The 13780-nt window shown below is 35.1% G+C and overlaps 1 protein-coding gene across 1 annotated transcript; it reads left to right on the forward strand.

Moving 5' to 3' along the window:
• The first annotated feature begins 2114 nt into the window (after positions 1–2114).
• Positions 2115–8806, forward strand: LOC108484624 (uncharacterized). Its single transcript, XM_017788478.2, has 13 exons — positions 2115–2515; positions 3727–3901; positions 4754–4837; positions 5025–5266; positions 5418–5661; positions 6177–6256; positions 6381–6465; positions 6778–6909; positions 6993–7106; positions 7247–7285; positions 7507–7591; positions 8239–8292; positions 8384–8806. The coding sequence occupies exons 1-13, from the start codon at positions 2334–2336 to the stop codon at positions 8434–8436; spliced, it is 1569 nt and encodes a 522-aa protein (XP_017643967.1). The 5' UTR covers positions 2115–2333; the 3' UTR covers positions 8437–8806.
• The last annotated feature ends 4974 nt before the right edge of the window (positions 8807–13780 follow it).

Raw genomic sequence — 13780 nt, forward strand, 5'->3', positions numbered from 1 at the left:
GGTTCTTGTAACGTTAGTAGTAATACTAGAACGATTCTAATGTTACAAACAATGAATGGCATCTAGCAATGCATCGTTACTACCTAAGTTACAAGAAGTCATGATTCGACATAACCTTTTGTGATTAATCTTTTATGCATTAATCCTTAAGTCCTTTATCTCTGGAATGGACACAAGTCATGGAATAGTCACACTTGCATAGTCCATCCCATGTTTCTTGATACCTTGAGTAGACTATGATACACAAATAAGTATGACATCTCATATCAACTTATTTGAGCATGGCCATGCATTTCTAGTCTCACTCAATCAAGTGGCCTAAGATATTACTCCTATTATGTAGGATGGACTTATCCTATATTGATCAACCATATCCCTCTACATAGATTGTGGTATAACCAACATCAGCCTTTATAAATCAACCAGTTATGGTGTACGTTTGACTGTATCAAAATATACAACTCACGATGTTCGGATAATGATGATCTCAAGTCTAAGGATCATATACATATTAATCACTATGAGTAATGTTGTGACAATTACATAATAATCCAAGAAACATACTCATAGCGGGTCAGTCCAATATGTTGTTCTCTAACACACATATTCATGCATTGATTCTACACTCCATATCAATGGCAACTCTTTATCATCAATCAACTACATGTTAGTCTTAATGCATTATTGTTGTCCTAGTCAACAGTAATACTTGACTAAGGACTTTTTAAGAATAATCATATTATTCTCAGGACATTATTATAAAACAGTTTATTTATACACACAGAAAAGAAACTGAAATAATAATGGCAACGCCTTATATTAATAAACATGGTAAATCAAGTATGTTATTACAACCATCTCATGATTGATCTTTGGGCATACTCTTACAGTTTGTATAGATGATCTAACTTGAATTTAGTTTAAACATCGAATGAGATACAAAATTAATTAGTAAGTTAAAAATAATAAAGTGGGATATATATATGTCACTCGAATCTAATTGAAACAATGATTAATAGTTGTTCGGTACTTTGATTAATAGTTACTCGTAAATGCCGTTCCAATTGCTAACAATCATTGATCCCGTAACAATTAACCTATTTATCGGTAAACTAAGTTGTAAAGCTACATTCTTGAGTGTGACTGTACATTCACCGCATGAAATATGGAATGTGTGTGTTTCCACCAAGGCGTTGATAAGTGTGGGATCCAATTTACACCCCCGAGCATATGAGACACGTGCAAAAATCTCGCCTCTTACAAGTGTTGTTCAATTACACACGATTGCCATGCAGATAGATCGTGCATGTATGTCTTCAAAATCTAATCTTCGACATGATTATATAAACATAAAAAAATTATAAATTTAACAATGTTAAAACTTAATAATGAACTTAATTGAAAATAAAAAAATTTTAAAATGTTTTCTTTATCATTTGCAATTGGACGCTGAAAATGTGGTTTTCATCGAAACAAATAAGAGGAATTGTTATTATAAAAATCAATTAAAACGAATAAATTACAAAATAGAAAATTAAAACAACAAGAAATTGAGAGAAATTTAATGAAAAATTGATAAAAACTTGAGAGAATAGATCAATTGAGAGAATTGAGAAAATGATATTTGAATGGAAAATAAAAAAAAAATGACTTGAGTTTGTATGGCAAATAAACTAGCCGTTTTTAGTCATTGCCTGAAAATGTGTCTAGCAGGACATATTTTCCTGCCTAGTCAGACGAAATAGAATTTGTTTTTAACTAAGTTAGTAGAAAAATGCGTTTAGCAGGAAATAATTTCTTTTTTTTTCTAAATATTCTAAAAATAAACCTATTTATCTAAATATTCAAAAAAATCTACAAAAAAAAAAAACTTTAATTTTTTAAAAAACTGACTTACTTATCAAATTTAGCCCGGATTCCATCTAACTCTCAATATCTATTGGAAGCATCCACAATTGAAGACCGTTAATTTCTCAAGTCTGACCACTAAACAATGGTCCACGTTAATAGAATCCTACGTGTCAGAACCTATGAGATTATGGGACCACAACAAACAGCATTTCACCACGTGTCACGAATGAATCCGGGTTGTTGAATTGAAATGAAGGGAGGCAGAGGAAAAGCCTTGTTTATTTTATTTAATTTTTTATATTTTAATTACTTTTTCCCCAGGTTTTATTGTCTCTACATGTAATAACCTGAGCCCCCCCTCTTGGCCCCTGCTTCGTTGTCAGAATCACCAAAAACCATAAAAGGAGAGAACAAGAAAATACCTTATTTCGTTTACAAGGGGGAAAGAAGAGAGCGATAGAAAGGGATCGTGAGGTATAGTAATGGAGAATCATGAGGAGGAAGTGAAAGAAAGAGAGATGACGGAGGAGGAGGGGGCGGAGGAAGAGCAGGAGGAAGGGGATGATGTGACCAGCTTGACGCTTGAAAGGGTGGCTGCGGCTAAGCAGTTCATTGAAAGCCACTATAAAGCTCATATGAAACATATCCAAGATCGTAAAGAAAGGTATATCGGAGTTTTTTATGTATATAATAATATATGTATATTGCATGTTGATTATATCTATATTATTCATTTTTTGATTTTTTTTTTTGCATGGCCTTGGATGTTTCTTTCGAGAAGATCTTGTTTTGGGTATTTTCAGAGTCATTTGATTTTTCAAGCTTGAATGTATAACGTGTTTGGCTTTTAATATTGCATGGCATTGGATTTGGTATTGGTATTGGGAAATTTTTATTCTTTTGTTTTTGCACTTTGAATTGAAAATCAACTGAAAAGTTATAAACTTGGGGGTTGTTGATGAAGGGAAATGTGTTTTAAAAGCTATGCTTAATTAATGAATCAGTGTCTTTTTCCGTCCTGGGGTAACCGGGTGCTGTTATACAGACATCCAATAGATTGATGTGTTTCCGGGTATTCTTTTATCATTTCGTCCAACACGAATTAAAAAGTGTTCAAAAGATTATAGGAACATCAAGCTGATAGCAAGTTATTGTAGGATTTGGATGGCAGTGGGAGCTTTGCAATGAAATAAAGAGAAAAGTGAATCTAGATCAAATAAACAAATTTCGAGGTTCTTTTTTTTTTTTTTTCCCATAACCTTTTCTATCCTCTATGTACATGGCAACAATGCTCTAGAGTTCTCGGAACGTACACATACAAAAGTGCTTTCATATGATGAGTATATATATGTTTACTTTTTCCCCCAATGAACTTGTTGGTGAAGAAATGGATAGAAATTTCAATTTTTTCTCGATGAAAATTACATATTTATATTGCTACGCAAGTCCATTGTTCTATGAACATCACAGCAGGAAAAGGAGCTCTAAAGGAGTGAAACTGCCAACAAGGGCTTATCCATCGTTCAAAGGACCAACTAAGGCCATGGTCCAAAGTTTTTATATCTGCCAACCCCTTTTGTTTGAGTTAGCTATGTCAGAGAAAGCTGCATTACCTTTTGCATCTATTGTTTTTTCCATCTCTTTCAGTCTTCCAAGACTCTGGAGTCTGGAACCTATGTTGGAAGAAGCATTTTTGTTATAGCCTCTGTGTACACAAGAAGAGACTCTCATATGTGGGTTGCAGTTATTCATTTTTGTATCCTTGTAACTATTTGTATATTTATCTTCGATGATTGTAGTTTTATAGAAGGATACAGTTATTGAGAAGAGAATAAATCTAATAGTTTGATTTTGGTGTGTCTTGGCAAAATGCAGGCGTTTGGTTTTGGAAAAGCAGTTGGCATCTTCTGATTTTCCAGAAGAAGAACAAATCAATCTGCTCAAGGAGTTGGAGCGCAAAGAGTCAGATTATATGAGGCTTAAAAGGCACAAGATCTTCGTCGATGATTTTCATCTTTTGACAATTATTGGAAGAGGAGCTTTTGGAGAGGTTAGAACTACAAACACTTTTGAGAGTATTCATAGGACATCTTTTTGACAATTATCATGTCCCCTTCTTTCTTTTTCCTTCATTTACTGCAAGGAACCATCATGCTGTTGTAGAAACTTGCCTGACATTTGCAAAATGATTGCCATAATTACAGCATGAAACATTCTATTAAAATGGAAAGAAAGATAATTATTACAAAACCTATGCCACTTGAAATCAGATTTGTAAATGTTAAGCAATTAACAGCTAGCAATAGCATTCATCAACTGAGGTGCATATAAAGTTAGAGATAGTGATTACAAGATTGGCGATGGTAGAGTTTTTGGTGCTTTATGTGAATTTTTTAACATGTTGCAACAGTGCTAGTCTTGCGGTAGGATCACTGTCAGCTAGAAGAACTGAGTAAAGATGTTCCAAACAAACATAATTTGGATGCTTCAGCTTTGTAGTATTGATTGAGACATACAATCCATTTTTTAAAGAGATTACTTGAAAATTTGAAGTCTTTTATGCACTGAGGTATTAGGTGGTAGGCCTTGAATTTTCGGAGAAGTAAAAGTCCTCCATTTTAAAGTAGAATAGGACTCTGTATGCTATTACAGTATAAATTTTTCAATAGAGTTCAATTTTAACTGCTAGGCATTTCTGAGATAAGAAATCTTTTGAAACAATCTTCTTGTTTTACACATTGTTTCCTACACTTATAACTATTGCATGTGTATTGTGGGCTGTGCATTTATTTTCCAGCTTGAGTGCAACTCCTACGACTAGCATAATTCATTGTTATGTTTTCTTTTAACTGTTCTGTTATGATGTTGGAGGTCTTGTTCATATGGTGTTGTTAGTTTACAGGTAAGATTGTGTCAAGAGAAAAAATCAGGTGATATTTTTGCCATGAAAAAGTTGAAGAAGTCAGAAATGCTTAGCAGAGGACAGGTGAGATCTGAAATCATTAGTCGCTAAAGCTCAATTTTCTCGTTCATAGCATGTTTTAGAAATTCCATCTCCATTTTTCTTTCTACTATTTCCATGATGCTGGAAAACCTCTCTCTCTCTCTATCTCTTGTGTTATATTGCTACTTGTTTCATTTCTTTACACTCACAGATTGTGCATATAATATAGGTTGAACATGTAAGAGCTGAGAGGAATTTGCTGGCAGAAGTTGCCAGTCACTTCATTGTGAAACTCTATTATTCTTTTCAAGATGCTGAGTATCTATATCTAATCATGGAGTATCTGCCTGGTGGTGACATGATGACTTTGCTAATGAGAGAAGACACTCTAACTGAGACTGTGGCTAGATTTTACATTGCTCAAAGTGTTCTGGCCATTGAATCTATTCATAGGCATAATTACATTCACAGGTTAGTAGCCTTTTGTTGGTACCAACAGAATATCGGGTAGTGTAAACGTGGAATCTTGTTCAAGGCTGTGTAACTTCTTTCCTTCTGTAGCTCTTGTGAATTATTATCAATATCTGACAAACTTGTGTTTGTTTCTTTTTCCTTCTACCAGAGACATTAAACCTGATAATCTTCTGTTGGACAAAAATGGTCATTTGAAGCTTTCAGACTTTGGTCTTTGCAAGCCTCTAGACTGTAGAAATTTATCTTCTATAAACGAAAATGAAACCCTTGATGATGAGAATTTGAATGAATCAATGGATGTTGATGGACACTTCCCTGAATCTGGTAGAGGAAGGCGCTGGAAAAATCCCCTTGAACAGTTGAAGCACTGGCAACATAATAGGAGGAAATTGGTATTACGATACTTTCTTCTTGTTAAGTTGCATGTTATAATTCTAACGTGTGCATGCATATGTACAGTCACAGGAAGCATTTTTACGAATTCTAGTCCCATTTGCTTGGAGAAAGGATTGTATGAAACTGTGATTCCATGTCATTCCTATCCCTTTCTAATAGGGGAATGACAAATCGGATTTTTCCTCCTGAAAAAAATCAAATCCAACTAAAAATGCTAAAAAGCAGGAGAAAAAATCCAATTTGTCATTCCCCTATTAGAAAGGGATAGGAATGATAAGGAATCACAGTTTTATACAATCCCTTCTCCATTTGCTTGATATTTAAGATATTGAATGAACTGAACTTTAGGATTAAACTGTTTTATTATTCATTTTCCTTTTCTTTTGTTGCTTGTACGTCTTGTTTGAGTCTGCATTCTTGTTAGTGAATTTTGGGAGGGAATCAAGTAATACATCGAATCATTTGTTCTGTCAATTATTCTTGGGTTGTTTTCCTCTGGTTTCAATGGCAGGCATTCTCAACAGTTGGAACGCCAGATTATATTGCCCCTGAAGTATTGCTCAAGAAAGGATATGGCATGGAGTGTGACTGGTATGACTTAGGATGAATGATACTTAGTGATAAGATTTGTAAAATTTGGATCCTGTTTCTGTCATTTAGTCATTCTTCATCTGCTATTTTCTTTAATAAATTCTCATCAGTTTACCTGTTGCAGGTGGTCACTTGGTGCTATCATGTATGAAATGCTTGTTGGTTATCCTCCATTCTACTCTGATGATCCAGTGACTACATGCAGAAAGGTTTTTCTCTCTTTCAAAACTTTCAGCAGTTTTAAGTTGATCCATGGAGAATTAACTTTTAACTTTCATTATCCTATTTTAAACTTTCACGTGCCCTTCTTCATATCCTCATTATGTATAGTCTGCCTTATTGTCATCTTCTTTCTGTTCTTTTACGATCTTAACGATAAATTTAAGGAAAAATTAGTATTTGGCTAATTCAATTCATTTTGTAGATTTATACAATGATGTGGTGTGATGTTACGTGCGATATTAGATCTTTAGCTCTCTGACCTCTTATAAAAGATTAAATACTTCCATTGAAATTTCCAGATTGTGCACTGGAGAAATCATTTGAAATTTCCAGAAGAAGCAAGGTTGACACCAGAAGCAAAGGATTTGATTTGTAAATTGCTTTGTGATGTTGACCATAGGCTTGGTACACAAGGAGCGGACCAAATTAAAGTAATTTATGAGAATATCAAAATAGTTGTTTCCCATTTTCCCTTACATTGTGTTTTCCACATACTAACGATGAGCATAATTAGGCCCATCCTTGGTTCAAAGATACTCGTTGGGACAAACTCTATGAAATGGAAGCAGCATTTAAACCGCACGTTGAGGGAGAGTTTGATACTCAAAATTTTATGAAATTTGATGAGGTTTGTTATTATGAGTACATTTATGCTTTCTCAATATTTTACATTTTCATTTTGAGGTGTTTTTTTTATGCTCTATAAAAGGCATTTTCTGCCTTCATCTCTATGGAGCCTATTGGTGATAAATTCTGACTGTTTCACAGGTGGACTGTCCAAGAACAGGATCTGGGCCATTAAAGAAGGTACTTACCTTTTTGCAAGGATTATTACCATTCTTTGAATACTAACTATTCTTCTCCTGTGACCATTCTATATTTTAGACCAATATAATGATGAAAGTTTCATCTCTGGCTTCAGAGTCACCTCCACTATTGTTAAACTTACATTGAGCATTTGTATGTCAAGTTATTCAAACTTAACATGTCTTGCATAACTTACCATTGTGTTCTTACCTTCATGCCAGAAGTTTTTAGCTCCTAAAGATCTTAATTTTGTGGGCTATACATACAAGAATTTTGAGGCTGTCAAAGGGTTGCGCCATTCTTTTGGTATGAGATTCTTTGTTCCTCTAGTGTTACCTTTTGCTTATATTTCGACTAGTTCTTTTTTGTCAAATCTTTGATTTCATGATTTAAAATCATATTTATTTGATTTTTTTTCCTTTCTTGATTCCTTTGATCAAAACTTAGAATTTCCTTAAAGCAGTGACCTCAGTAACTAATTATAAACGTTCATATGGGAAGACACCGTCGTATATTTCTTCTTATTTGCTGAACCTCCATCAATAAGGTCACATATTTATTTATCGTTGAGCCAGTCCCATGCATGGTTTTGGAGTCAAATTACGGTTGCCCTTCCGCTGTCAAACCGACTAATACTAAACTCATTCTTGTCTAGAATTGTTAGTCTTCCTTTAACTGCTTTTTCTAAATATTGCATTAATCTGAGCTGCTACAATAGTATGGATCAATATGATTCATACCACATCTAAGTAATGTAGTGCTCATTTCATGCTGCATAGTGTTGACTGTTAGATGATAGGTCTTTTTAGCTTAACAAGAGAAGGAAAGAACACCACCGTTCAACTCAAATGTTGTGTAGCATCTCAAGTGCACATGCATGTGTTGTTTCAAATTGTGTTTAAATTCATTTTGTTGCCAAACAAATAATTTTCTTATCGTTCATTCAACTCCAGCGGATGTAAAGGAGTTTGGACCCGTAAGGCAGGCATCAACCGACTCGTTCCACAGTAAGATACCATTCCTAAACTAGCATTTTCAGGTCTGGTTTTTATCTGATAGGGTCAAAACTTTTCTCACAAATGGGGGTTTCGGTTTTAGGTGATTCTGGTGTGGACTACTCTAATAGTGATAAGGAAACAAGGATGCTCTGACTATCAGAAGAGATGGCATACATGTCACTTTGTGGAGTGGCTCAATCTTTTACATGTACAAACACCATGCACAATGGATAAACAAACTCTTGTTATATTCTGATTGATGGGTCTGCCTGCTTATTTCAGTCAGGTTCTACCATGAGCTTCTTATTTCGCCAAACTAATAAGTGTACAGTATTTATGAGTTAGAAAGGAGTAGAGATTTTTGATGGGGTTGGTTGGTAGTAGCCATAAGGGAAGTCTTTATGTCCATTTAGTCTTTGAGTTAAAATGTCTTAATTCAAAGTCAAAGGCTCAGCAGTCAAGATACTGGTTGGTGTTATATGAAAGCATTGTTCTTCGGTAATGAATTGCAAATTATATGAAATCATCTTTCTTTAGTTTTATCAGAGAACCAGGTGCTTTGAATTAGTTTAAATAATGTTGAACAGCAAATTTATAACAATACTAGATTGGAAAAAACGGTGTAAAAAATATGCAAGAAATTGGTTTTGGGCATCTTGGTGACAAATTAAAGCCACCTATGGATGAGTTTTATTTTATGAGTTAAATTTTTTTTCATAGAAAATATAAAAAAATACAGTACAGTCTCAGTAATATAAATATTTGTTCTTTTTTAAATATTGGTTAATATGTGTTTTTTTAACAATGATTTTAATGGTGTGCTTGATTTGATCAACAAGTGAAAGGGTAAAAGATGTGAGTAAAAATGAAAAAATAAAATAAAATTGAAGTTATTTGATAGATTAAAGCAGGAGTAAAGTATGGTTCCAAAACTTTTAAACCTTTTACTTGATTTGAATTAAAATTTAATTTGCTATAATTTTGTAAAAAAATAAAACAATTCATTACAATGGGATATAATGATAGCACATATTACATAATACGAGATTAAATCTTAAAAAAAATAAAGCTTTTTGTTAATAGTTGGCTTTTCAGTTTAAGTACTTACACATGCTAATACTACAAAATCTTTTTATGTATTAGTATTAATCTCGACCGTCAGGCAGCACTGCTCACATCTACTTTGTAGGTTGTTTTCTATGCCAGTTTTTTTGTGACATAATAACTCTAAGCCCAACTGTTTTCTTCCGTTGTTGACCAGTTCGCCGGTGAGAGACCGAGCCTTGGGACATGGATTCACCCATTTCACTACAATCCGTCAATGCGACGTCTGGTGAGACTCCTCTCTAAGTTGTTTCACTTTCCTTTATGCTTCCCTGCGCTTTGTGAAGTTCGTGCCTTGATTGTTGCAATGTCGGCGTCTCCGCGAGGTCTCCATCGGTTCTATTTCCTGACGGTTGATGGTGTCATCGCACCAAGGTTTACCCTGGTGACTGTTATGATTGATTATTAGGTCTTTTCGACCTAAGCTCCCCCACCATCCGGTCCTTATTGGCGCTAATAGTGATTTCGACGTCTTTTTCATCTTGGGCTTCACATTCACTCGGCCTCCACTGGCGGTGAGTTTGTTGTCTACGATTAGTGCGGCATCCTCCCGGCTGTTTCCCAGTGCTCCCTCCCGATTTCCTCTGTGTATGATGGCGGTGCTGTTAGTAACAAAGGGTTGTGTTGTGTTATGTATTTTGGGCTCAACCTTTGGGCCCAAACCTTGGGCCTGATCTGTTGTATTCTCTGGGTTTTTGGCTGTGATACTTGTGCTGGCATTTTCTAATTAATGAATATATTCATTTGGACAACAAAAGACCTTATACTACTATGTATTTTTTAAGGTACCGTATACTACTATGTTAACTTTTAAAATTTTGAATTTTTTATTTTTTCCAATCACATTGATATTGGATTAAATTGAATCACCAACTTAATGAAATGTTTTGTTATAGTAAATATATTTTAGAAAATTACATTCACTATGAAATTGCAGTGTAAAAAATAACCATATAATAAATCGATAATTCATGCTTTCTATACAAAAAATTCGCTAATAAATTTACAAATTTTTTTCGATTCTCGTTGACTCCCCCTCTTACTAAAATAGTTAACGTCCAAAACAACCAATCAATCATACAACATGTCATGTATGTTACTAACCAAACCAAATCATTAATTATTTATATGATTAACTTTGATGATACACGGTATCAATGGAGATGATGAAAGACGAGAGCGGAAGTTGAGAGGAAGACCGATTCACCCATTCTAAGGCCAAGAGTGGGATAGGTAGAGGGACTTAAGATGAATGTCTAGTGTATTTAAGGTTTTGTGTGTGTAGAAAGGAGTCCCTCTACAATGTTGATACATTTAGGTATTTATAGGAGGGATGAGGGCCCAATAGAGGGCCCCAATCGGGTTTACAATAGTCCCCTAGTCAAGAGGTAGGTTATAAATAGATTGTGCCTTGAGACCATCTGTAAAGTGTTTCTTGTCTAGTAGCTTGTTACAAATAAAACAAGGGGTGGTCATTTGGAACAATTCACCTTTATAAGGAAAAGATTGATCCCTGGGAAAGTATTAGGAAGTGCTTCCATTTTGAAATTCCCAAAAACTTCGATTTGTTGTTCAATAGGAGGCATAGTGATTCTTGGGTGGTCTCTTTCTCAAGGAAAGTGTTTCTGTTAATAGCGAATGGCTTAATAGAGGGTCCTAGTGGGTAATAAAAGGTATGTGCATAGTCAGTCATTGAGTGACCATTTGAACAGTAAAAAGCGGATGGTCACTTGCAGCTGTCTCTCCAGTCGATTCTCGTGTTATTGCGTGCCATAATTAGGATAAAGGTATAACAATAATCCCCCCAATTGAGAGTAGGTTATAAAGTGACCTTGTCTCCAGACTATCTAAAGTGTGTTTCCCTTACGAGTGGTAGCTGTTTGCAGATAAAGTAGCGGAGGGTAAAGGGTACAATTTACTATCCGAATGACCCGGGACTCTAAGATACCTTGCGATTCATGCCTACCCCTTTTAACAATGTGTTTGTGAATGGTATTCTTGTTCGTAGTTGACTTGTATAAATTTTAATTTATGACTTAGTAGGTGGTATAGCTATTGGCTCGACAATCGAAAATGTTCGAGTGGTTCAATTTATCAATAAGAATATATGGATTTATACAATTGAGACATGCCATATGTATATCATGGATGTGAATTTCGACATATAAAATAGAAGAGGCTCGAGCCATCCATTGACAATATAAGATGTAAGAAGTATAACCCAATTGCTAGTAACGCATACTATCCGTTGGTGTAAGAAATGTGTAATGCTTGTTAAAATGTGAGCAAGAAGATTATTTATTTTTATTAATAATGACAGAAAATGTAGCCTTTGGCTATAGTTTTTTACAAGTAAAAATTGAATAAGTGTTGAGTGCGGTACTCATAGTTATAAATTTTATTCGTTAACTCAATTTGGAGGTCGATAGCTACTCCCATGCATGGGGAAGGCTTATAAGAGGCCCTGTTCCCGCACATGAAGGGAGACTTACGGAAGTTCTACTCTTACACATGGGGAGGCTTACAGGAGGTATCATATATCAGTCACACTATCGTTGGCTCTCACAAATTGGAATTATATAGAGAATAACAAATGTCTTACTCTCACACATGTGGAGAGGCTTCCAAGAGATTTTGGTCCTATATATGGGGAAAGGCTTACGTGAGGTCCTGCTCCCATACATGGGAGGAGGCTTATGGGAGGTCCTACTCCTATACATGGGGGAAGGCTTATGAGAAGTGATAATAATGACCCTACTCCCAAACATATGGGGGAAGGCTTATAGAAGGTAATAAAGGTCTTGTTCCCACACATGGGCAGAGACTAACAGAAAATGGTAATAATGGCCTTGCTCCGAAATGTATGGGGGGGGAGGCTTACGGAAGGTAAAAAAGGCCATGTTCCCAGACGCATCAGAGGAAGGTTACAAAATATGGTAACAATGATCCTACACTCAAACGCATGGGGGGAGGCTTACGAAAAGTGGTAATAATGACCCTACTCCTAGATGCATGAGGCGAGACTTATGAAAAGTGATAATAAAGGCCATGCTCCCATACATGTAAGAAGGCTTATAGAAGGTAATAAAGTGACCCTGCTCCCAAATTCATAGAGGAGGCTTAAGGAAAGATGGTGATGTTACGTCTGCAGGTGGAAGAAGGCTTATGATAGATCCTGATCTCAGACTTGTGGGTGAAGGCTTACGGTAAAAAATCATTGTTCAATCGAACTATCGTAAGCCCTCGCAACACGAAATTACGTGGATAAAAGAATGAAGTCTTGTCGCATCGAATCATAACCATGGGCTAAGTCTACTCAATCAAAGTATGAAAAACCAGTAGCTTTCAGACCTCCCATGGGCTAAGTCCACTCCCCGAAAATCTTACCGGAAAAAGTTACTTTCAACTCTCATGAAAAACTTCCACAGAATTTCTCAGAATCACAACCGAATTAATCTCAAACATCTCTTCCCAATAACCTTTAGACTGTAGCATACTGTAACACCCCCTAACCCCAAACCGTTACCGGAACGAGGTTATGAGGCATTACCGGACATATCAGACAACTTACAAATAATTTACAATTAATGTAACTTTCATAGTATAATATAATAATTAAGTCCCTATCTTAAACTCTCGAAGTTCAAACACGTATTAAAAGTAGAACGGACTTGTTCGAGTATTCCAAATTTTTTATAAAATTTTAAAGATTTCGCTTATTTTTACCTAAACCTCCCGCAAATTCAAACCAAAACAACCAACACCAATATTTCACATTCATATACTAATATTTATATTATTAACAAAATTTTAATTTAATAACTATTATAGCATCATTCAAAATTGATTAAAAACTTCATTCATTTAACAACTTGATGTTCATGTATCAAAATATCATGTACTTTCCTTACCATTTCATTTAACCATCTAAATTTTATAATTCATCCTTCACTACCCAAAGTAATATACATATTCAAGTGACTAAATAACACCTATGTACATGCCACCTTTACCCAAAAGAAAAATATACATCACCAAGTTTGTGTTGGAGTCGGGATTGTTCTGGATGCTGAGCTGGGACACTTGACTTCTACTAACTCAAGACGAAAACAACTCAGACACGAGTATGGATATACTCAGTGGTATTACTATAATCCAAGACTATTTAACATTAATAAATTACAAACATCAATTATTTACCCTATTAACAAATAATCTCATTTTCAAAATTTCATTTCAATTATTTACCCTATTAACAAAGCTCGGACTATGACAGATACGCGGATTTCCACCCAAACACACCAGAATATCCAACCCAAACACACCCGGAATATTGTAAGTCCTCCATAACACACCGGTATAATATATCCTCCCAAACACACCAATAAGGCAT

This window comes from Gossypium arboreum, chromosome 5, assembly GCF_025698485.1.
Source record: "Gossypium arboreum isolate Shixiya-1 chromosome 5, ASM2569848v2, whole genome shotgun sequence".
Taxonomy (NCBI): domain Eukaryota; kingdom Viridiplantae; phylum Streptophyta; class Magnoliopsida; order Malvales; family Malvaceae; genus Gossypium; species Gossypium arboreum.

Coding starts and splice junctions, on each gene's coding strand:
- LOC108484624 (XM_017788478.2), top strand. CDS start 2,334: ATGGAGAATCATGAGGAGGAAGTGAAAGAAAGAGAGATGACGGAGGAG. Junction 2,516..3,726: donor ATCCAAGATCGTAAAGAAAG/GTATATCGGAGT, acceptor GGCAAAATGCAG/GCGTTTGGTTTTGGAAAAGC. Junction 6,910..6,992: donor AAGGAGCGGACCAAATTAAA/GTAATTTATGAG, acceptor GAGCATAATTAG/GCCCATCCTTGGTTCAAAGA.